The sequence below is a fragment of the Lynx rufus genome, unplaced genomic scaffold, assembly GCF_022079265.1.
Source record: "Lynx rufus isolate CCGP_SWC_20201006 ecotype Redwood Valley unplaced genomic scaffold, mLynRuf1.p SCAF_4, whole genome shotgun sequence".
Taxonomy (NCBI): domain Eukaryota; kingdom Metazoa; phylum Chordata; class Mammalia; order Carnivora; family Felidae; genus Lynx; species Lynx rufus.
Window position 1 is genome coordinate 43,375,665 of NW_025814856.1, and position 23,919 is coordinate 43,399,583.

At 35.4% G+C, this 23,919-nt stretch overlaps 1 protein-coding gene across 1 annotated transcript in view; it reads left to right on the forward strand.

Moving 5' to 3' along the window:
• CNTN6 (contactin 6) overlaps nt 1-16,200 on the forward strand; it is a 180,502-nt gene extending 164,302 nt beyond the window's left edge. The window contains exons 16-21 of the mRNA XM_047096510.1: nt 2,663-2,897; nt 3,011-3,126; nt 4,494-4,680; nt 14,210-14,322; nt 15,080-15,248; nt 16,100-16,200. Of these exons, the coding sequence (XP_046952466.1) occupies nt 2,663-2,897; nt 3,011-3,126; nt 4,494-4,680; nt 14,210-14,322; nt 15,080-15,248; nt 16,100-16,200 (921 nt within the window). The remainder of the gene's footprint in view (nt 1-2,662; nt 2,898-3,010; nt 3,127-4,493; nt 4,681-14,209; nt 14,323-15,079; nt 15,249-16,099) is intronic.
• The last annotated feature ends 7,719 nt before the right edge of the window (nt 16,201-23,919 follow it).

The window sequence follows — 23,919 nt, forward strand, 5'->3', positions numbered from 1 at the left end:
CATATGAAATAGGACTATAAAATTAGGAATATGGGATAAAGTACTGTGAAGTACTAGATAAACACCTATACTGGGAGTTGATAAACATATATTATATATATACATTTTTTTGTAAAGGGCTGCTCAGGAAAATTATTCTGCCTTGTGGGCTATACATTGTCCCTCACAGCTTTCCAAACCTGCCATCATCATCAAAAGCATCCACATATCATATATAAATGAACAGTTGTGACTGTGTTTATTTCAAAACCAGACTGCAGACCAGATTTGGCTCTTAGGCCAGTTTGCTGTCCTTGGTCGATACGAAACATTCCGTTCCAGGGGCACCTGGGTGACTCAGTTGGTTAAGCTTCCAACTTTGACCCAGGTCATGATCTCGCAGCTTGTGAGTTTGAGCTCCACGTCGGGCTTTGTGCTGACAGCTCAAAGCCCGAAGCATGCTTTGGATTCTGTATCTCCCTCTCTTTCTGCCCCTGCCCCACTCGCACTCTGTCTCTCTCTCTCTGTCAAAAATAAATAAACACATTTAAAAAAAATGTTGTAAATACATATTCCGTTCTTAGTCTTTACCAACGTTAATAGATTTTACTACCAGAAGAATTTCTGAATTTCTTTATTCTACTGACCACTTGCTTTCCTTAAAGAAGGAAGCTTTGTCCTGACCGTCTTAAATAGCTCCCTTTCCCCTGCCCATATGGGAAGAATGAAATGAAGACCCTTAACAAGTATCTTGTAAGTATCTCCTCCCCACCGCTCCCCACCGCACCCTTCTAAACTATGTATGTTAGACTCAGATCTTTCTTGAGGGAACATCATGAGAAACACAAATTGTCTTGACTAACAAAAACTAAAATCACTAACTTTCTCAGATGAGCTAAACATCTTGATTAAATCTGAGACCAGAGTAGCATCAGAAACAAATCACATGCTTTGGCAAGTAGCTTAAGGTCTCATAAATCTCTTCCATTCCACAAAAAATTAACTGTTTTAATTCTGATCTCCCTGTGAAAAGTGCTAATACAAGGGAACATTTCCTTCCCCAGGTGTTTGGACCTGTATTTTTCTTCCTCTTTTCACTTTCTGTATTTGTTAGACTGTTCCACATGGCAAGAAACAGAGCCCAGCTCAGGTCGTCTCAGTTAATGGGGATTTCTTTTAAAGCTACACGGGAGGTAATGAAGATGGAAAAAAGTCTCACTAACCAAGCAGGCAGGTCAAATGAAGAACTGGAACGTCGTTCATCACTGTTCAGAGCACAGTAGCTCTAGTCTGCTGCCGGCTACTCTGGTGATCCAGCTCCAATGGTCCCTCATGGCTTGTGCTCACTTCTTCCAGTTTCCTTTACTTACAACTTCCTATTTTGCTAACTGCTACATTCTGTCTCTTCTCTATGTGATTTATAGCTGCCATTGCCTCCTAACTTCTATTGCTTCATTATCCCTACTATATTCATTGTATATTTTCTATTTTTTGCCTACTCTAAGTTTATCAGGTATTGGCCCCACCTATGTTTCATATTCAAATTCTGTAGGGGAGAGGAATTGATGGGGTCCATCAGTCACTACGGAACACAAAGATTTGGCACCCGGGGCCTCATAGTGATTAAAATGGCACCATTGATTCTGGTGCCCATTGCTGGGTAATTAGATGTGGTCCAGGTCTTGGGATAATTTGATACAATGAATGGATATGTATGGGCAAGGAAAACCTCCTAAAAAGACTTGTAGGTATGCGGGACTGGAGCATTAATGTCCTCTCAGGTATGCCTTTAATAACGTATCAAAATATTTCAAAAAGAAAAGACAAGGAAGACATTTTTCTTTAAAAAAAAAAACCTACGTTTTCATAGATTTTAAAATACAAACTTCTTGTAAACAGATGGAATATGTGTCTAAATTCAAGCATAAATTCATTTTTGTGTGTTTATTTTACGTGATTATTTATAGTGTAATATCTGTAGAGTTCTGGGGAACTAATATCTATTTTTGTTTTGTAATTTTAATAAGTTTACATTTTAAGTGAGTCTTACAGGATTTGGTCTCTGTGAGAATAAGCAAATTTTTTTTGTTTTGTTTTTAAAAATGTCAGGAAAAGTACACCCTGATGTTACTACTAATGAAGATGTATGTTTTAAAAATACTGGAAGTTCTTTTATGCTTTTGTGTTTGAGTGATGCTCTATAAGTTTTAAAGCAAATATTATTATATAATAATTACATGTATCTTATAAGAATATGTTGAAAATTTTATGAAAGGAAAATATAGCTAGCATTGAAATAGTTAATAAGTTAATTTTGTGCCGAGTTTAAAAATTCATATCCAAATTATGTTTTAACTTATACAGTCTTACAATCTTCTGAACTATTTTTATAACATTTCATTATTGCAACTTAACGAATAATCATGGAAAGAGATATAAACATGTAAAACCTGTTTTACATTTCCATTAAATTTTTCATTTATTTATCTGAATATCCTTAATTGGGATCACTTTCCTAATTGGCATTCCAAATAAAAGTATTATTATTTTTTCAATGTTTCATTAAACAAGGTTAATATCCATGTTTGTCTACACAAAAGAAACGCCAATTAATCAATATAAATTATAGTAGCTCCATAAAATATTTTTGTAAATACTCAGTGATTGATCACTTCTGCCCAAGTCAATTCCAGAAGAACTACAGAATGGAGAGGAATTTGGATACATCATCATGTTGCGGCCAGTTGGCTCAACAACCTGGACCAAGGAAAGAGTACCATCTGTAGAATCATCAAGATTTGTTTACAGAAATGAAAGTATCACCCCCCTCTCTCCCTTTGAAGTCAAAGTGGGTGTATATAATAATGAAGGAGAAGGATCTCTGAGTACCATGTCCATTGTCTACTCCGGGGAAGATGGTAAGTTGTGGTCAGCCCTGGAATGGTCATACTTGGGAATGTATGCATATGTTGCATTCATTTTCCATGAACCATTCTACTGAAGATGATTGTGTCTTTTTTTTGAATGATAGAACCTCAGCTGGCTCCAAGAGGAACTTCTGTCCAGAGTTTTTCTGCTTCGGAAATGGAGGTTTCATGGAATGCTATTGCCTGGAATAGAAACACTGGAAGAGTGCTGGGCTATGAGGTAATCCATATTAATTTCACTTCCACTTATGAATATGCCAGCTAACCATACAATTCTTGTTCAGTAGCCCTATGCTACTAACCTAGTTCTTAGGTTGTATGTCTATAGCTGTGGAGTGAGCAGAAGAGATCTTTCTAGGTGATCTTAAGCAAGCAAATTAACAAATGGTAGCCATTTGTAAGGTGACCAGATGATTATCTCATTTATACATTCAAATCACCATCATATTTGTTTCTTGGGGAATAATAAATATCTAATCCTCAATGATCTTAAATCATAGAAGAATTTTATTGAGAAAGCTGTCTTTGAATTGGAGCAGGACTTGAATAGATGTAGTCATCTTGGAAAAGGCAGTTAAATGATCAGAAAAAAAATCCTAGATTTTCATTAATCTGTCCTTTATAGTCTGTATAGAATGAGGTAAATCATATTTATGGGCCTTAATTCTCACAAAGTTAAACAATGAGACTTCTTAATTACTTTTTATTCTTTAGCTTGCAAATTCAGTGATTCCCCAAATGGATAACACATTTATTTTATTTTGGAGTTACAATAAAAGTATAAATCTATACCTCTTTAGTTGATCCTTACACTGTTTTTGTTTTGCTTTTGTTTTTAATGCAGTTTCTAGTCCAAACAGAAAGTTCTATTCATATGATAGGTCTGTTACTCTAATCCAGGAATGCCTTACCTCTTATCTGAATCCTATTTATTTATGAAAGCTCATTTCTAGTTTCCTCCTCTAACTCTTCTGTGATCACTCCCTGATTTTGGAATTCTTCAAATTCCCAGAGCATTTTTTCCCAATATCACTTACTTGGAATGCATCCTCTGCATTTTGTTTGCCTATATATTCTAGCCTCTCAACTAGATTATAAGGGACTCAAAGGCAGGCACCAAGCTTTATTCTCTTTTGTCTTTTTCAATGTGCATAAATCAGTACTAATGTATAGGAAGAGCCTGATATAAGTTGAATTATTAATTAACCTGTCACTCAAAGAACTCTGGAGGAAATATCAAGAACCAAATGTAACTGAAGTCCTTTGTTGATGGTATGAATCTTGCTTTGGTCCAAGTGATTATATATACCCTTTGTTACAGTCGATAACCTTTAGATAGCTCATGCAATATTTTATTTTGGTAACCTAAAAAAAATCTAGATTCTCTGATTTCCATTGTGAATTTTTATTTTGTAATTTCCTCCCTATAAATCTTAGACTTTGATTATTTTATTGTTGTTGTATAACCATTGTAATTAGAAAATATTCTTCTATTTGTGCTCCTATGCTCCTCCCTTCCCATAACCTACCATGGTTGATACTTGCTGGCAAACAATGAATTGTTTGTTCCTTGTTTTTAATGATCAGGTATTATATTGGACAGATGACTCCAAAGAATCCATGATTGGGAAAATTAGAGTCAGTGGGAATGTCACAACCAAAAACATCACAGGGCTGAAAGCTAATACCATCTACTTTGCTTCCGTGAGAGCTTACAACACTGCAGGGGCAGGGCCCTCAAGCCCCCCAGTCAACGTTACCACCAAAAAATCTCGTAAGTATGCATCCCACTGCAGGGACCAAGATTCATCTATAAATAGAAACATGTTCCTTTGCTCATTCTCCATTTCATTCCTCCCATCTTCTCGTCTTACTTATTACTTTGTTTGGTTAGTTTGCCCCTTAAATAAGGATAATTGTTGAAATTTTCTGATAACAATCAAAAGAAACCATTTTGATTTTTTGGAATTCCAAAAGAGAAAATATTCTGTGTATATAGATGCAAGATAGGAGAGTGTAATGTTTAAAAGCATAGGCTCTGATGCCCTCTCCCAACCTTAGTTCAAAACCTGACCTCTTGGGGTGCCTCGGGTCTCAGGCAGTTCAGCATGCAACTTCAGCTCAGATCATGATCTCATGGCTCACCAGTTGGAGATAGCTCAGAGCCTGGAGGCTGCTTCAGATTCTTTGTCTCCCTCTCTTTATGTCCCTCCCCCTCCTACGCTCTGTCTCTCTCTCTCTCAAAAAATGAATAAACATTAAAAAACAAACAAAAAAACAAAAAAAAACTGACCTCTCATTCTTGGATTATTGAGTGGTTATTTAATCTTGCAGAGTCCCAATATCCTCACCTGGAAAATGTGAGAATAATAGTACCTATTTCCTCACAAGGCTTTCTTCAAGAGTGAAAGACATAAGGAATATATCTAGTACATACATTAGTACGTGCTTGGTAAATTGTTTTTCATTTGTTTCTATTTTGTCTTGTTTATCATTTGAGAATTAGACTGTACTCTGATGTGGCCCTAGCACTTCCAGATGTCTACCTCTTTCTTTCTGGAATAACTTATCACTGCAGTATACTTAGAAGTCCCTCAGATTTAAGAATGAACTCTTCTGCTTCTTTTTAACTCCCTTAATAGTCAGCCAGCTGTCTTCCACATAGGCAAGGCCTACTGAATAAAGGATGAGTAGTTGATCGTTGTTGCATTATGTTCTATGAGTGAGCCTGGTATTACACAAGTATTCTATATTATGAGGCACAGTGATCAAATATGATTTAGGAGCAGCTGCCATATGTCCTTTTTATGACTGTATAATTCTTGTGTATTCCTTACCTGTTGCACATGAACATAAATTATTTGTGTTCATGGGCTTTTAAAAACACATTCTTTGGTCTCTGAATCCCAATAAAAAAGAGGATTCAAATATAGTTGCTGAATTTTGAGAAACAGTTCAAACCTTATATAGTTCAAATATAGTTGTTGAATTTGGACGAAGACTAAGATATGGATACATAGGAAAAGGATAGCTTGCTGTTAAATGCAGTATTCTTTTCTGTGTATTGAAAAAGAACAGGTGGTTGAAGTCAGTTTGAAAATCAAGTGATATAAAGTTTTTTTCCCGTAAACATATATTTGTCCTATCCAAAAAGAACTTAGACATCATCTCAGTTCTTAAACCTTTGACTATAGAATACATGATGCATTTATGTCCACATCACCAGTCAAGTAGCCAAAGACCTGGGTTCTAATTCTGGATGCATCACTGATTCATGACCTGAAACAGGACAAGGCATTCCATTTTGTTGCTTTAATTTTCTTATCTGCTAAGTGGAAATTCTCTCTACCTTCACTCCTTTCCCAAATCATTGGTGAGGCATAAATGAAGTGCTGATTATAGGAGCACCTTGAAAAATACAAGGTGCTGTGAAACTGCTAGGGAGAAACAGACAGGTAGCAAACAGCCTCTGAGGATCAGTCCATTTCAAGGGGAGAGTGGGGCCAATAATTCTTAAACCAGCTCTCTTCCAATCTACCCAGTTTGAAAGAGACTGGGTCATGAGCAGTCCTCAAGAACTGATTAACTAGAAATGTAATTCTCTTTCTCTTCCCGTTTTATCCCATGCTGACCAAATCAATGAAGCCATTGCCATATATGGGTATGAATGATTTGCTTCTGGAGTCCTTCTGGAGTCTAACCTTTTTCAGCTAATCTTCAAATCTGGATGGAAATTTCCAGTAGTTTTAAGATTGTCCAGGTATTCAGAGATGCCAAACTCACAGAAACCCGTTTGTGTAATTCAGTTCCTATCTCAGGCACTATCAAGGGTGATTTGAAATGTGTCAAGATAGTATTTAAAAAACCTCACAGATTTGTATTGTGATTGATGGACAGACACGATAGTGCAGTAATTGAGGCAACGCTTAAGTCAGCTCATATTATCTGTACTCATATTGACCAGTTTAGGGTGGACTGGAACCCGAACAATAAACTACTTTAAGAAGCTTTCAAAATAACTTCCTTTTCTGCAACCTGAATTTGCTAGTTTGATCATCTGTACAACTTAAATCAACCATGCATTAGTTTGTGCTAACTTACTCTATGTGTTTAAGCATAAAACTCGTCTTTGACATGGTGACCCCATGTTTGTTCAGTTGCCCTCCTTCAAGTACTTGATACTTCAAGTGGCCTTAATTGAAATTTGGATTAAATGCCAAGATGATCATAGGTGGCTTGTCTGAGTGTTCACACGTGCTCATCGTTGTCAAAGAGTATGGGATATATCCTTTGAAAACAGTTTGATTAACAAGGAACGATTTCACCAAGATGTAATGTTAGGATGTGTCTGCTGAGAGAAAATTGAGAGGAGATTCAGGAAATTTAAAATGCAGTTTATTATTTTTAAGCATTCATATTCTTTCCTGATTAAATCAAACAAATGAAAACCCTTATAACTCCTAATTTCTTTAGGGCAATTTTGTTCAAATATTTCTTAATGTTGGCTTTCACCAGTCTGTATCCTTCAGTGTCCCAGCCAAAAGGACTTGAGAATAAGAAGTTCTACAGGTCTCTAACTCATTACATTTGAGTTATATTTGAATACCAAGTAAACCTCTAATTTTCTTCTGTAACATTCTATATCATTGTCATTATGAAAATAGAATAGAATTTTTTTCCTATTCCTATTGTTACTGTTCAGATTTCCACAACTTAGTGGTACAAAGAAATACAAATTTATTTTCGTACCTTTCTAGAGGTCAGAAGCCAGAAATGATTTTCAGCGGTTGGAAATCAAGGTGTTGGTGTCAGCTCTGCTCCTTTTGGAGTCTCTAGAAGAACATGTGTTTCTTTGTGTTTCCTGGCTTCTAGAGACCACCTGCACTCCTTAGCCGTGACCCTTTCCTCTATGTTGAAGGCCAGCAGCTCCTTATCTTTAAATCTCCCTGTGACTCTCACCCTCTGCTTCTGTCATTGTATTTCCTCTGACTCTGCCCTCCTACCTCTGTCCTTCCCTCTTAAGGATTGTACTTCACCCACCTGGAGAATCCAGGATTGCTTCCCATCTAAAGATCCTTAATTTAATCATACCCGGCACAGTCGTCTTTTCCATTAAAAAAAAAAAAAAAATTAGAGGGCACCTGGGTGGCTCAGTCAGTTAAGCCTCCAACTTTGGCTCAGGTCACGATCTCGTGGTTTGGGAGTTCGAGCCCCACGTCAGGCTCTGTGGTGACAGCTTGGAGCCTGGAGCCTGCTTGGGATTCTGTGTCTCCCTCTCTCTCTGCCCCTCTCCCACTCATGTTCTATCTCTTTCTCAAAAAGAAATAAACACAAAAAAATTAAAAAAAAATATTAAGCCCACAAATTCCAGGGATGAGGATATGGAAATGTTTCAGGGAAAGGGCCTTATTATGTTGACCACAGCTATAAAATACTGAGCATGTCTATATCCTAAGCCCTGTGTTAATTTTCCACATACATTATCTCACTTAATTATTATAACAAATCAAAGAATTTCGTATTTTAATCCTTAGATATGAAAAGAAATGCCTAGTCAGGTTGTTTTGGCATCTATTAGACTGAGAGACACAATGAACATGGATGGATTCTCCGAATCTCTTCATCCCATGAATACTGTGCTAATTTGTAATCTTCATCTTTAACCATCTACATAGGCTCTCTCTTTCCAAACTCTCAAATCTTCAGTGTAAACCTCAAATGGTCTTTGGATTTCTGTTCCTAAAATGGAATCGTGTCCTATTCTTCTTCCAGAATTTCATTGTCTCCTCTATTCCACAGAACAAAGGCCAAGAGGATCTTTCACCATCTGTCCCAAAGTCCTTCTCTATACTTATCTTGCTAGCTAGCCATGGTAGTATGATTATTGATCTTCCACAGCTTAACATTCACTTACCTCACTTCATGTATTCTCTCCATGTGGTGTGCCCCTGCCGTGCCTGTCAACGGTGAAATATCTTTCCTACCAAATTGTAAGTTTCCCCTATTTTCCCCTTTAATATATTTGCAATTTTTCTGGGTGTTCCACCACTTTGGCTCATTGTGAGATAGTGTTGGAAAGAGAAAGGGACTCCTGAGTGAAAGAAGGTTGTCTGTGAGTCCCAGCTCCGCCATGCACTACCTGTGTGAAAGGTCTAATTCCCTGATGACTCAGAACCCATTTTCTCATCGGAAAAACAGATGAGGCTTCCTCCAGAGTTTTCTCTGAGAACTAAAGGATATTATGTACACCAAGGTGCCCCAGAGGCCGCCATACAGCACAAGCTCAGTGCATCGTAACACATTATTGTACTTCTTCTGCAGTGGTGATTTCATTTTCTTTGCATTTCTTAAAACAGGAAAGCACTTTCTACTTTCTTTCTCTTTATAAATTGTTGCAGAAATTGTCTTCAAGGGTCATGAAAGGACAACCAAAGCGAAGATGAGGAATGCCTTTAATGAAACATTGAAGATTGCTCTGATTCCAAATGCTATCCCTGGATCTAACTTTGATTTTCCATGTCCTTGAGATGACATCAAGATTACCTCAGAAGAGTGGTGACAGCAAAAATTCTGCATCCATCACACATTCATACTGTCACTGTCTAGATTTTCAGTCTGATACTTGATCATCCATTGTAAATTCTCAGAAAGCAAAGCTCACATTTACCAAAATCTCTGCCTATTCTGATTGGGCAAGCTAAAGAGAAGACAGAGCCTTTTTTTGGAAGCATGATGAATCAGTCAATCACTCAAGAAAAATAGTGCTTCACATGAGCTATGCATAGGGTGAGGTGGCTGATGGAGATTAAAACAGCCAAAATCTCTGCCTTCAGGCAATTTCTCTTTTAATGGAGAGGCAACCTGAAAGAAAACAAAGCAAAAAAAAAAAATTAAAGAATCATAAATTGTGAAAAATACTACAAAGAAAATAAGAGGCTGAGATATACATAAAAAGGAGGAGCTTTGTAGTGGAGGGTATATATTTTGATATGGCATGAAAAATAAAAAAAAGAGGTAGTGGACAAAGGGATCTCCAAACAGAAAGAACAGCTTATGCAAAGCTTCTGAAGTCTTTGCTATTATTGTTACTGGTGATAATGATGATGCCTTTTTTTTTTTTAAGTAAATATCAGTGATATAACAAGAATCATAGCTTAGTGAAAAATTATCTATTTCTAAAAGAAAACTGAGGGGCATTGAAAATATATTGTGAGCCACACAGATATTGCTTAAATGGAATTTAGATTACAATCAAAGGAAGAAAAAAATTTACCTCAATTCCAAGAAGAAAAGAAAAAAAAAAAAACTACTGCATATATAGAAAGAAATATTCAGACCCAGCAACACAAAGTGTTTGCAAGTTTTGGTTCAATTTGGCCCCTGTCGTTGACTGACTAGTACTCTGTACTGGATTTTTCTTGCTGTAAATTTGCAATCAATCCATATTTAGACATAAAGGAAGCATTAAGCTTTTATTTCATCTTGCACTTATGTTCTTTCTCTCTTGCCCAAATGTCAACCCCATGCTGTTACTTAGAAGTGTAACATAAGAAGTTGTTTTTGAATTGAGTTCACAGTGTGAACTACAGTTGAATATAAATGCCATCTACAGAAAAATTGATCACAAGGAAAGCATTAGAGCTGTAGACAGCTAGTTTAATGTCACTCCGTCATTTGATTAATAGAAAATGATTTCGTCTCTGAAAACTGCATAGAACGCTTTTAAAAATTAGAAAAGTGCTTGTTTTGTTGAGTTTACCATTGACCAACTTGGTACAGATATCCATGGCATGTGTTTCATATTAGCCATGTGACAACGTTTTAGATTTTCAAGGTAATGGAAATCTCAATGTCATCATAGATATTTGAAATCCAGTTTAACTATGTACATTAAGCACATGAAACCAGAACTGTTAATAGTGTTCATATCAAGCAACTTTCTAAAGCTACTTGCAGAAAATTTATTTAAATACTAGACAAAAGGCATTGACATTGGAGTCATCTTCATGGACAAAGATAAGAAAGATGATTGACTATGAGTAGCTAAAACTCTACCACTTTTTCTGTCTTTTTTTATAAGAGATTTTCTTAAAATTTTTAAGCTGTATTTATTTATTTTGAGAGAGAGAAAGTATGAGAGGGAGAGAGAGGATACCAAGCGGGCTTCACTCTGCCAGCCCGGAGCCTGACATGGGACTCAACCACTGAGCCATGAGATCATGACCTGAGCCGAAATCAAGAGTCAAACTCTGAACTAACTCAGCCACCCAGGCACCCCCATCTGTCTTTAAAAAACCATCCACAGAACCCAAATAAGAGAAATATTATTAAGGGAGAATGTTAAATTTACTCTAATTATATTTAAGAAGTGGGTCATTTGCAAACTTTGGAATTACATTATTATTAAAAAACACTTTGAACACAATTGAAAAAATTAATTATGTCATAAGATCTGAGTGGAGAGCTGTTACTCTTAGGAAAGAGAATTAGCATTTACTGAGCTTTTTAGCATGTAACACTAACCAAGTGCTGAACATTTCATATTTTATGGCATATAAGCTAAAACTCTTAAAAACTAGGAGATTTTTGACTCATTCTGAAGATGGAAAAACCAAGTCCTCTTGGAAGAGACTGGATACAGATTCACATCTCTCTGACTTTAAAGGCCAGCTCTTTCCACCTCCAAGATAGCAAGATAGCAAAGAATTTATCTATGCCATTGGCCATTCACACCAAGAATTCATTCTTGGTAGAACTTTTGTCACTTTATGTCCATTGAACACTTTACTTATGCTTGGGTAGATAAGTAAATGCAACCATTTTGGTGTCATTACCATAGTCATAAACTCCTTGTAAACATAGTTGATAGAAGGGTCAGTTCTGTTTCCCAGCCTGGAGCTTCACCAGTGGATTTGTAGTGTTAAAAACAGTACTTTTCCTCTGAATGAACTACAAAATAGACACAAAAATAGATGAAAACTTCAGAGTCCATCACTGCCAATGACATCAAAGGAGCAAATTTATATTCTCCCTGTATTGATTATATGATGCTGTTAATGTTAGTGCTTCATTTTAAAGAACAGAGATAAAAGAAATGTGCCACAAGAGCATACTAGATATTAAAACTATGGTATCTTCTGAGAATTTTTATATGATCTCTTTTATAACTGAGAAAAATATTAGAAAAGGCACCCTGGGATAGTTGAGGGAGAATAGTTACAAAACTATTATTGTTGCTATCTAGTCCTTCAGGAATAAAACATATTGGCAAACATGCATTGAGTGCTTACTAAGTGCAAAACTCTTAGGCCTTTAATTATGATTGGGTATATATAGTCAAGAAATGTACTAGGGAAAGTTTAATCCATTTGGCCTATCTTATAAATCATATGAATTGCTTGAGGCTTGTCCATGGCAATTGACCTTGATTATAGGAAAGAATAATGAATGGATTGGCCACTTTGTGTCACCTATGGATCTGACCACATCCCAGTACATAATCAATATAGCCTGAGACAATCACTCAGGACTCTGAGTGGTTTTTCTTTAGCTATCTTATTGTAGTCATTTATTCAACATATATGCCTGTATGTCTTCTATGTGCCAACCACTGTGCCAGTGGTTGAGAATACAGAGTTGAACAAGGTACATGCCCTCAATACAGTTAAAGAAACACACAATCAAGAATAATTATAATTCAGTGTGACAAATCCATTGTAAAGTAGGAACTGAGCCCTACTGGAAGCAGGGGGGAAACATTTCTCAGCCGTGTCTCAGTTGAGGTGTCAGTAACTAGGTGGACAAGAGTAATGTCCCTGTGAGTTTACAGCAATGGTAATATATGGTAATAAAATTTCAGACACCCCAAGCAAGACTCATCCAGTAATTTATAAGGGATTAAATAGTAGTTGAGTCAAAGCTCTGAAAGAAATCATTTCCATCAGTGTTATAATGAGTTAAATATTATGCTCATTCAGCCTCACAAATTCAAATAAGATGCCAAAAACATCTTGCTGGGTAGTTTTATCTTTGCCTCTGCTTTCCAGCTAAATTATTTTTAATCTCTCCAGTTTCCTAAATCTCAAAAATAATCATGTGGACTCAAATCTTTGAAAAGCAGCATGTTGTCATGGAGGAACACTGGCTTAGAAATCAAGAGAATGGGATTCTGATGTGACTCAGTCACTCTTTAACTGCTTGCTTTTGGATAACTGGACCACCAACCTGGACTCTAGTTTTCTTGTATGTAAAATTCTACAGTTGGACTAGATCCATTATTGCCCTGAGAAGGCTGATTTGAAGACCATCTTCTCTTACTACTTACCACCTTTCTCCTAGACAACCTTAATTTCTGGGAACTAAAAGCTGCATTTTGGATTTAGAGTAAACACCTTTTGGGATGATCCCCCAGTTTGTAATTATTTTCTCTTTTCTGGGTTTCCGAACAGCTCTATATTCAATGACATGCATTTTTCTTAGTATTTAGCCACAATTGATTAGAGTGCAATAGACATGGCCAAAGGCAATCAATCCTCGTTTTTCTCCTGGGGCTTCTAGCATGGACTTTTTCTGAACAGGGTAGATTTCAAATGTCAGATATGGAGAACAGTCACGATTTCTGTTGCATACGCTGAGAATGACAAAGAGATCTGTAGCATCTACAGTAAGATGACCATGCAGCAGACATAACGGTGGGAAGCAGAAAGAACTTCTTGGCTTTTTGACATTTTTGTTTTGTCCCTCTTAAAGCTCTTTTGCATTTTGCCATGGGTTCTAAGAGATTCCCCTGTATCCTTCATAATCTCTTACTGTTTTGCTTATAGTATCTTGAGTTTGTTGTGTTACTTAAAGTCAGAGTCCTAACTAATGCAAGATTAAAATGGAAAAGACTGCTAGGAAGTAACCTCTGTGTTGATATGTATAAAGTGTTTGTAGCCTGAGTTTGCTTGACATGCTCTTTGATTGATGACCACATGGAACACTAGATAACAGAGCCCTCCATCTAGTTATATATTGGTAAAGTAAACCAATTCAAAAGCAATGATTAATACATTAATACTGGACATGTAACAAGCCATTATTAATTCATAAGTTTGTCACAAACACATTCCCAAATGACCAGAATTTAAATGAATTTGCTTATTCTGATTAGAATTAGTATGATATTTCAAATGACACTGAAAAAAGTTGTGCTTCTGCTATGATAATCATCCAGGACTTATTTTCCCTTTTCATGTTGATGGGCCATACAGTAACCACGAGCTAATTAATATTCATTTGGATCTTTGATTATCTCTTTAAAGCACCAAGCCAACCACCAGCTAACATTGCCTGGAAGCTGACAAACTCTAAATTATGCCTGAACTGGGAACATGTAAAAACCATGGAAAATGAGTCTGAAGTGTTGGGCTACAAGGTGAGTATTTTGTTTCTCCCTTAATAATATCAATTAAATTACTAAGGAACCAAGAATGTCACAACCAAATAAGAAACAAATTTATACATATGAAAATACAGAAATCTTTAAAGCTTATTTGAAAAATGCTTAACATTGCCTCTTTCAAATTCTTCACTGAAAATTTTTATATACTGCGGACAGTAATGCATCATGGTACAACAAGAATAAAGTTTTTCTTCAAGCGACTCCCCCTTGCCATCAGAAGATGATGGTGTGTATGAGTAGTAAGGTGAGATGAAAATGAAATCTACGAATATACTCAAATAGAATTTCTAGAACTTAGGCTGCAGTGACATGTAAGCCTTTAACAATATAAAAGGAATCTAACAAGAGTATAGTCAAATACCCACAGCAAATTATTTCTATCACTGGTAATGGACATATCTCCTAGAAAATGCATATATCCAGTATTTGAAATGGGTCCAAACTAACCAGTGACTTTTCACAGCAAGCTCCAAAGGTAATAGCCTCAAGCTATTTAGTTGAGATAAATCTATTGTCATTTCAGAAGCATTGGCCAAAGACAAAATCTTTGTTTTTGTTCTTGTTTTTGTTTTTTTTTTTAATGCCTAAATTTAAGGAAAAGGCATAGACTGGATATTTCCATTCAAGGAGGACAGCATTTATAATGATACATTGTAGAGTGTTCCATAAGAGTGTCTGGACCTTAAAAAAGCAACATGTCCTTTTAACTTCAATTCACTATTTTATTTAGATTCTGTATCGGCAAAACAGACAGAGTAAAACACATATCTTGGAAACAAACAATACATCGGCTGAGCTTCTGGTTCCGTTTGAAGAAGACTACTTGATTGAAATAAGAACAGTTAGTGATGGTGGGGATGGAAGCAGCAGTGAAGAAATTAGGATACCAAAAATGTCAAGTAAGTTGAATCACCATCGCTGTTGTAGATTTTGAATCTGGACAGCTGCAGCCTGAAATCTAGGCTCTATGAAGCTTTCCAATTCTTGTTTGAATGTTGTGTGAAAAAATAAAAGGTCTGTGTTTCCATTTTCAGTTGTGAACAAGAGGTGATGAGTCAATCTTTCTTTAAATAATTCCTCAAATTTGCAACATGCATACTTATTACAAACAGTTTCATGTTTCCTCATTTGAATCTCAAAAAGAAAAAAAAAGAAAAGAAAACACACAACTGTGTGTCGTTGGTACATAATTCATTCTCTTGGTACAAAAATCAGGAAGTGTTTCTGTGGGTTTTCACAGGCTTCTTGGAGCAGGGACAGAAAATATGAAACGCATGTACTTATACCCCTATTCCCATATCCATTGCAGACGTCACTAATCAATCATGGCTTGCATAGGGAGCTGAGTCCCAAATCTCAGATCCTCTCCATACAGTGTTCTAAGCAGGTCACACCAATCAGTTGGATTTAGCACATAATAAGATTTGTTATTTTTGCTTCAGATGAATCACTTGCTTAAAGTTGGGCCTCAGTGAAATCATCAGGCACCACATGTTGGCAAATCCTAATCTACCCTTCTGTCAGACTTGGTCAATTTAAGCATTTTCCTTTTTCATTTTTACATTTAAAACAGATAGCCTAGGATAGAGGACTAAAGACACTTCCTTGTATATAATATAAACAAAACTAGTATACTAAAACATGTTATTTGAAGACAAATGATAGTATGCATTTTAGGTCTTGAAAATTAATCTAACAAGCAATTGTATTTTTTTCTCAAGATGTTTCATTTTATTTTTATATTTTGCAGGCTTGAGTTCCAGAGGAGTTCCAGTCTTAGAACCTAGCGTCTGTTTCCTGTCAATTGTCATCATTTTTTACTGTTTTGCAATTCAGCCACTTATACGATGAATAAAACCATAAATCTTTGAGAGTTTTTTGAAAACAAATCATTCTGTAAATAAGCTCTCCAGCCCCTATCACAAAATACATCATTAATACAGACTTGTTTGGAAAGAAAAAAAATGTATATTATTAAGATCTTGTAAATATCTATGGTACATTAATAAAACAGTTTTAAACACTTTTGAACTTTAAAGTTCGCACATGATTTCATATATTCTGAAAGTGCCAAATGATCCGTGGAGTTGTAACTGCTGTGGCTTTTAAGTGACTTATATGGAAAGTATAAATAACTCCCCTTGATGATGATGATAAATATGAAATAGATTTGAGTTATCATAGAAAATATGTATATTTTTACATGCTTCAGGCAATTTATGTAACTATTAAAAATGTTCACCCTACTTGGAATAAAATGTAATTATTTGTTTACAGTTGGGATTCTTTAAAAATGTAAGCTTTTCCAAAGCGTGATGTGCTTTTACATCTGAATGAGGTGAGGCCAGGAAATATTTGTACCCAGTAATACATGTATATACATGATGTTCTTTTCAACTCACTTTCCTAAGAATCCCAGTAATAATAGTGGCAGGAGAAAGTGCCTTATGGTAAAGAAAAAGAAAAGAAGGGGAAGAAGCAACCATCTAAAACAATTTAACAAGTCTGGTATATCGTAGGCAGTTTCTCACAGCAAAATTTAATTTTTTAAATCAATTTTGAAATCTCCTAAGAAAAAAAGTTGCATGAACAAGTCTCAGGTAATTATTACAAATTGTTAGCAATGCATGTGGCCTTTTTTTTCATATAATAAATAAATCTATGATAAATAAATACACACATATATATAGCCAATCTTCTCTGCAACTATGAAAATAGTCCTACATTGTCCAAGTCTTATAAAGATTTTTGTGGGTTGGCTCTTCTGTAAGGTGAACCTATTTCAGTCAGTGGCTCTACTTCTTGGATCCGCATTCTGGAGAAAGCAGTCTGGAGAAAGCATAGAATGGACAGTGCCATTCTATGTGGCCATCCATTTCCTTCACAAACAGCCTTAAGGAGTTTGGCCTCCTGGCAACTTGTACTAGCTCCTAGCCAATCAGTCTTTATGTCCTAGGGAGCTAGGGTTGAGAAATGGCCACCCTGGTTCTGCCTTCTTCATATGGTGTAACCTCTTAATTATGTTGAAAATATTTGAATTATCCTCACAACCCTCAAATCACACAGTCCTCAAAATTGGATTTTGTTCTTTTCATTTCTAATGTATTTTAGAGCTATTTAAAATACCCAGTATAGTCAGGAGCAGATGGACAATGACTTTTCATAGTTCAGAATTTCTCCCTGCCTGAATAGTGTGTCAAGCATACAGTACAAATTAATGAGCCTTATTCTCCTCCATGCCCTAAGATATGGCTGTGCTTTGAGGGAGCAAAATAAATAAGCAAGAGCAAATGTTGTTTGGCACACTCATGTTAACAGCTGCCTGTCCAAGATACATCTGTATTGATCAGAAATACCAGCGGCACAAGGTCTCAATGGTTTTCTCAACTTAGTGAGAGACAAGATTTGTGTCTTCCTCCACAAAGCAGAGACTGAGAGTTAAATATACTATGAGATTTTTGTTTCTACTGATTAAGCGAATTGGATACATAGCTGTACGTGTATGAGTCCGAAGGCTAAGGCAGTTCTTATCAATAACTCTTATAGGTTTGCAGTTGTGCTTTAATTCACAATTGTTGGAGGTTTAAAACTATACATTATTCAATATCTGCTATTTATTATTTATCAACCCATACTAAAATTTTTGGAACATAATTTGGTGTTAATACTAAATAGCATTTGTTTTGGCTCTTGATTTACTTAAATTTCTACACTAAGTGAAGCCTTGGACACATCTTTTAACATCCCCACATCACTATTATCAGGATTAAAGGACATAACGTACACAAATGTTGAGTGTAATGAATTCCACAATGCAAGTTTTCAACAAATAGAGCTGCTGTCATCTGCCGCTATGAATTAAACCCCTAATGAAACACGTTACTATATTTCCCTAAGTGCCCAATAGACTATGCTAACAAATTCAGCCTGTGCTTATGTCAAAATCCAAAAAAGTTGCAAGAAAAATGAGTTGTCCACCTACTCTGGAAACTAAATGGCACTAAAGAATGGAACCAGTGATGATTCCATTAATCCACTTCAGGAAGACATTCTGTGTGATGTGTATACTCCCAACATTTACAAAATATTTCCAGTGGACCCCTTTATTGCTGGTAGAAACTGTTATAAACATGATAACTTATTTTCATAATTCTTACAGGAAGGAGAAGAAATGTGGTTGCACCTGGAAACAGCTCAAGGAGGAAAAGGGAATAAGGGTTAGGAGACTTGACACAGCAGATTTACGACCCTATAAAGCTCTGGGCTGCCAGGTAATGTGAAGTTCAAATCAGCCCCATGTCCTCTCTTCTATTCTTCACACTAAAATCCTCTAGGTCAGTGTCCGATTTCTAACTGTACACCAGAAGGTGGCCCATAAGAGGACTTGCTATATTTAACAGCAAATACGGTGAGAGATGGTATGGATTCTATTTGGATTTCAAATGTGATAAAATAATCGTTCTCTCTCCTAAGTGAATCTACTATTTTTAAGCCTCTGTATGTTATCAGTCTAGACTCCATCTTGAGATGTCAACTTGTATACACTCCCCAAATGCCATACTTATTACTTTATTTGCTATAGAACTACATATTTAATTCAACAGAAATCAACAATTTGGTAATCGCATCACTGTTGAACTCAGTACTTGCATTAATCAGGGTTCTCCTGAGAAACAGAACCAAGACAGAGAGAGAGAGAGAGAGAGAGAGAGAGAGAAGATGTGTGTATACACAGTTGCAAAAATGTATACACATATACAGAGAGAAAGATTATAAGAACTTGCTATGCAATTATGGAAGCAAAGAATTCCAGACCCAGAAGAGTCAATGGCATAGTTCCAATCCAAGTCTGGGAACCAGAAGAACCCATGGTATAATTTCTGTTTTGAGTCTGAGTACGAAGGCAGGGGAGGATGAATGTTCTAGAGCAGACTGTCAGGCAGAGAAACCGTTCTTTCTTCCATAGCCTTTTATTTTATTCAGGCCTTCAGCAGACTGGATGAGGCCCTGCCAAATTGGGAAGGGCAATTTTCTTCACTCCATCTACTGATTCAAATGTTCAGCTCTTCTAGAAACTCCCTCACAGACATACCCAGGATATTGTTTAACTAAATATCTGGAACCCCTGCAGTCCAGGCAAGTTGACACATAAAATTAACCATCACACTGCTGTTTTTGATGATTTCAAATAATTAAATTCTAACCTTATAAACTTTTGACATGCAATTATTGAAATATTCTTCTCAGTTACTTCATCTGTAAAATGAGATGTTGGATTACAAGATCTCTGAGTTCCTTTAAAACCTTGCAGTTCTCTATCAAGCTGCATAGTTGACTTCTTTTAGTATAAGACAGTGTTTCATTACCTTTCACAACACACACACACACTCTATATAGCTTTTCCAATTTATTTCTATATTTCACTAGCCTAAATGATTGTGTTGAGCTTTCTTGAGCTTTTCTTTAACTCTGAGTTAATTGAATTTTCATTACTAAAACAATGATTAAATTGAGTATGCTTTTTCAAGTCACAAAGAACCCTTAGAGATTCTGACCCATCTCTACTCTCCACTGAGAATTGCTGCTGTGTTTTAGAGGTCCCCAAGTGCAAAGCTGTGATAAAACTTTCATTGTTCAGGGCAAAATGAGAAAATTCATACAGTGTGATGAGATTTTAATAATGAATAATTTGTGAACTATTTGAGAGGTTACACATTTTTTTGCTTTATGTGGTGAAATGTCCACTCTTTGATGACATGAAGTTGAACATGAATACTGGTTTGCTTTACATGTTCAATTTTAAAATAAAATTACTTGACAAAAAAGAGTATGTTACTTTATAAAAATCAATTCAATTATTATCATTACTTAAAGCTTTATTCTTCTGAGAAAATCAAAAGTTTTAAAATAGTTGATGGTTAGTTTACCTTTTTTTTTAACTTCTTTATCTCATTACCATCAAATTAGTGAGTTTGGCTTGGTCTATTGACCTAAAATTTGTATGTCAGGGTCTTATTCTGTATGCGTTGAATAGCAAGGTGCTGTGTTCTATGGAATTATTGTTTGTATATGTAAACCACAGGCCTAGAAAGTCTGTTCATCCTTTCATAACAAGCTATTAATATAATTAAGATAATAATGTAGAAAAAATATAAAAATCCTGAATTTCTTCATTATTTTAAAAGCTGAGGGGCGCCTGGGTGGCTCAGTCAGTTAAGCATCCAGCTTCGGCTCAGGTCATGATCTCCCAGTTTATGAGTTCCAGCCTCACATCAGGCTCTGTGCTGACAGCTCGGAGCCTGGAGCCTGCTTCGGATTCTGTGTCTCTCTCTCTGCTCCTCCCCTGCTCGCACTCTATCTCTGTCTCTCAAAAATAAATAAACATTAATTTATTTTTAATTTGGAAGTTATTTTCTTTCTACTTTTCCATATGAACATTTATTTTCTTTCATGAAATTATAAATAATAGTTGTTAGGAGTTCTTTCACTTCTTTACATAGCAAGAGAATTTTTATAAAAAGGTAAATTTATCTGCTCCATTATTTTTAATATTCCTCTTCTTGACAGCACTTGGTACAGTCCTGGGTAGAGAGAATGATTCTTACAACACATATTTTGCTTTCTGGACAGATTTATGCAGCCAACTGTTAGGGAGATTTGTTTTCCCCCGTTTTCCTTAGGAAAATAAGTATTTTTCTTTTATAAGCCTGACTAAAATAATAAGCTGACCTAAAGTCCAGATTTTGGTGGGTAAATAATATATTCTTAAAAGAAGTAATACACAAAAATAAAATTCTTGGAATATAGTGGTTTCGAGAAAACATCAGAATAAGGATCCTGTTTTGAAAAACATATACTTTACAATCTGGTTAGGCATATCTTAGAAGATATTTATCTTGTCCAGAGCAAAGCTCAGGAGAGAAGAAAATATGATGACTTTAAATAAAGGCAGTAAGTTGCAGCTCAATGAGAGAGAAAAGAAATCCTGATGTAATGATGTGTTTTGCTTCCTGTCCCTATCAAAGACCCTGTCCCTATAAAAGCATGCTGGATGAAATCATGGCAAATTTGTCACGTATTCCTGGAACCGAATGGTGTGTTGGGTAGGTACCTGTTCTTGGATGGTGATTAATTAATGTTTATGAATCACTTTGAAGATAGAATGCACTTCATAAATTCTAATGATTTTTATTATGATAATTTTTTCCCAGAAGTATATTGACTTTTTGCAATGGCACTTTGAAAAAGTATACATTAGTGACTGAGACCAGGTACCATGCCTAGAGGAAAACAGTAATTGGAAAGTGCGAAAGGTAATAATTTTGAGATTCTGAAATTTTAGTCAAATTCATATTGGCCTGCATGGACTAAATAATTTTCATTCAAACAAAATAATCTACATCCATCCATGATGGAATTTTCAGCTTGTGAAGTAAATGTCATAGCAACAGAATTTCTCAAATGATATTTACTCATAACAAACCTCAAATATTCTCAAGGGCTTTAGATACTAACAGTAATGATTCTAGGCAACTTTTATTACCTTTAAGTGCAGTAGTTATAAAATCTCCCAACTTTGAGCAGATTAATTTCAGCCTATTTTCTAATGACAGCAAAGCATAATTGAATATATTACCGGCCTTCTGAATCAGATCTTTTTTCTTATTTGTTTAAAAGTGAAAGTGTTGTCATCCTAAATTATTGTTATATTTAGACTTGCAAACTCACATGGGACTAATTTCATCCTTCTACATTCTTAAGAGAGTATAGCTATTTCTGAAGAGACTCTTAAAAGTAAAGCAGGGATATGGTTTAAATTATTTGGAGCAATGTTTAGAATCAATTTGTATTTCAAGCTAGATGATTGCTGAAAAATGCATTGTAACTAGTTAAAGATAACTTGATTGCCTACAACCTGTTGCTATTAATGGACAGAAGAGAAATTAATGTTAACTTCATACCTGTCGATAAAAATTAAGATCCTGGATGTGTCTATCTGAAATTAATATTCTTCACCAGAAAACTTCCTATGGTTTCTATTATTTCACATTACCTTATGTCACGTTATGTATCATATATCATATAAATTATTTTATATATTAGTATACATTATGTTTTTATTATATTATATTATTAACCTCTTGTCCCATTTTTCTATAAAATGAGTTCCAGAAGAGGTGGACCTTACCTTTATATCCCCTATTGTATCCATCACATAAGTAGAGTGTCTGACATCCAATAGTTGCTCAAAAAATAGATTCTGGATGAACAAACAACCAAAAGGAGGCATAAATTACTGTGCATACATTGTGGGCATAAACTGATAGAATCTCATTACTGCTCCTATAAAAGTGGTAAAGTTTACCATAATAATGTTGTCTTTTAATGAAGCTTCCATCTTAACAATGTTATAATTTGGTGTGATATGTAATTGATGTAGCTATATCCACATATAAAATATTTTTTCAGTCTTCTAAAATTAAAAACAATTTAAAGGACAATATTTTTAATAGAAAATAACGCAGAATTATGAAAAACCTTCTCCTTCCCTTGGAAGATTATTACTGGGAAAAATACTCATAAGTTTGTCTGTAGAGACATGACTCTGAGAATTATACAGTCAAGCTAGGAAGTGACACCCACAGTGTCAAGAAGGCATTTGGATCATTCCAAGGTCTACATTGTAATTTTTTTCCCTGCAACCAAATTAACTAAAGGCTATATACTTGACCATACACTATAATGAAATGTAATAATCTTGTCATGCTGCAATATTAAATCCATATATTCAGCCAGAAGAGTATTTTTAGTTGGCAAGTATAACACAAAGCTATGACATTCTCTTCTCAGATGCTACTTCCTTAGGCCGTATTGTAATGTTTAGTCATATTTGTTTCCAAAAGCTCCGAATACCTGATGGATTTACTGGAAATTTCAGGGGAAAAAAATAGTCCTTTGTCACTAAAGAGGTTGCACACTTTCAACCCAAGACACAAGCCAACCCCGGACAGGTTAGACGTCATTAGTGTTCATTTATTTTAAAATTGATATAGTTGTCAGTGTTCAGAAGTCAATTTTCATGTGAATCCAGCTTTCCTTGGGTACTTCTGGGTCTGCCTTCCTGCATGGCACTAACCTAGTGAGCTACTTTTGTGTTTCATGAAATGTAGTTAGTCCTAGGGAACACCGATTGTGGCTTTCAAATTAGGTAGCAGGGATAGCTTCTTTCTGTCACCACTTTAATTATGTTAATTCCCAGGTTTACTCTACATTTTTGAAAGCCTAGTAATAAATATTGTCATTGCTTTTTATAGCATATTACCTTATACTTATTTACATGATCACATCATTTTAGCTTTTATGAACTATGACTTTAATGTAAGAAAAACTAATATTTATATAAAATGAAATGTTTAAAAAAACATATCTTTCTGTTTATATTCAGGTCAGAAACATTACAATTACTCATCAAATAGATCTATGTTTATGTCATCAAATCATTCAAGAAACATTAATTGTTTACCATGTTCAATACGTTGTGCTTGGCTCTACAAAATGGGGAAAATGAGT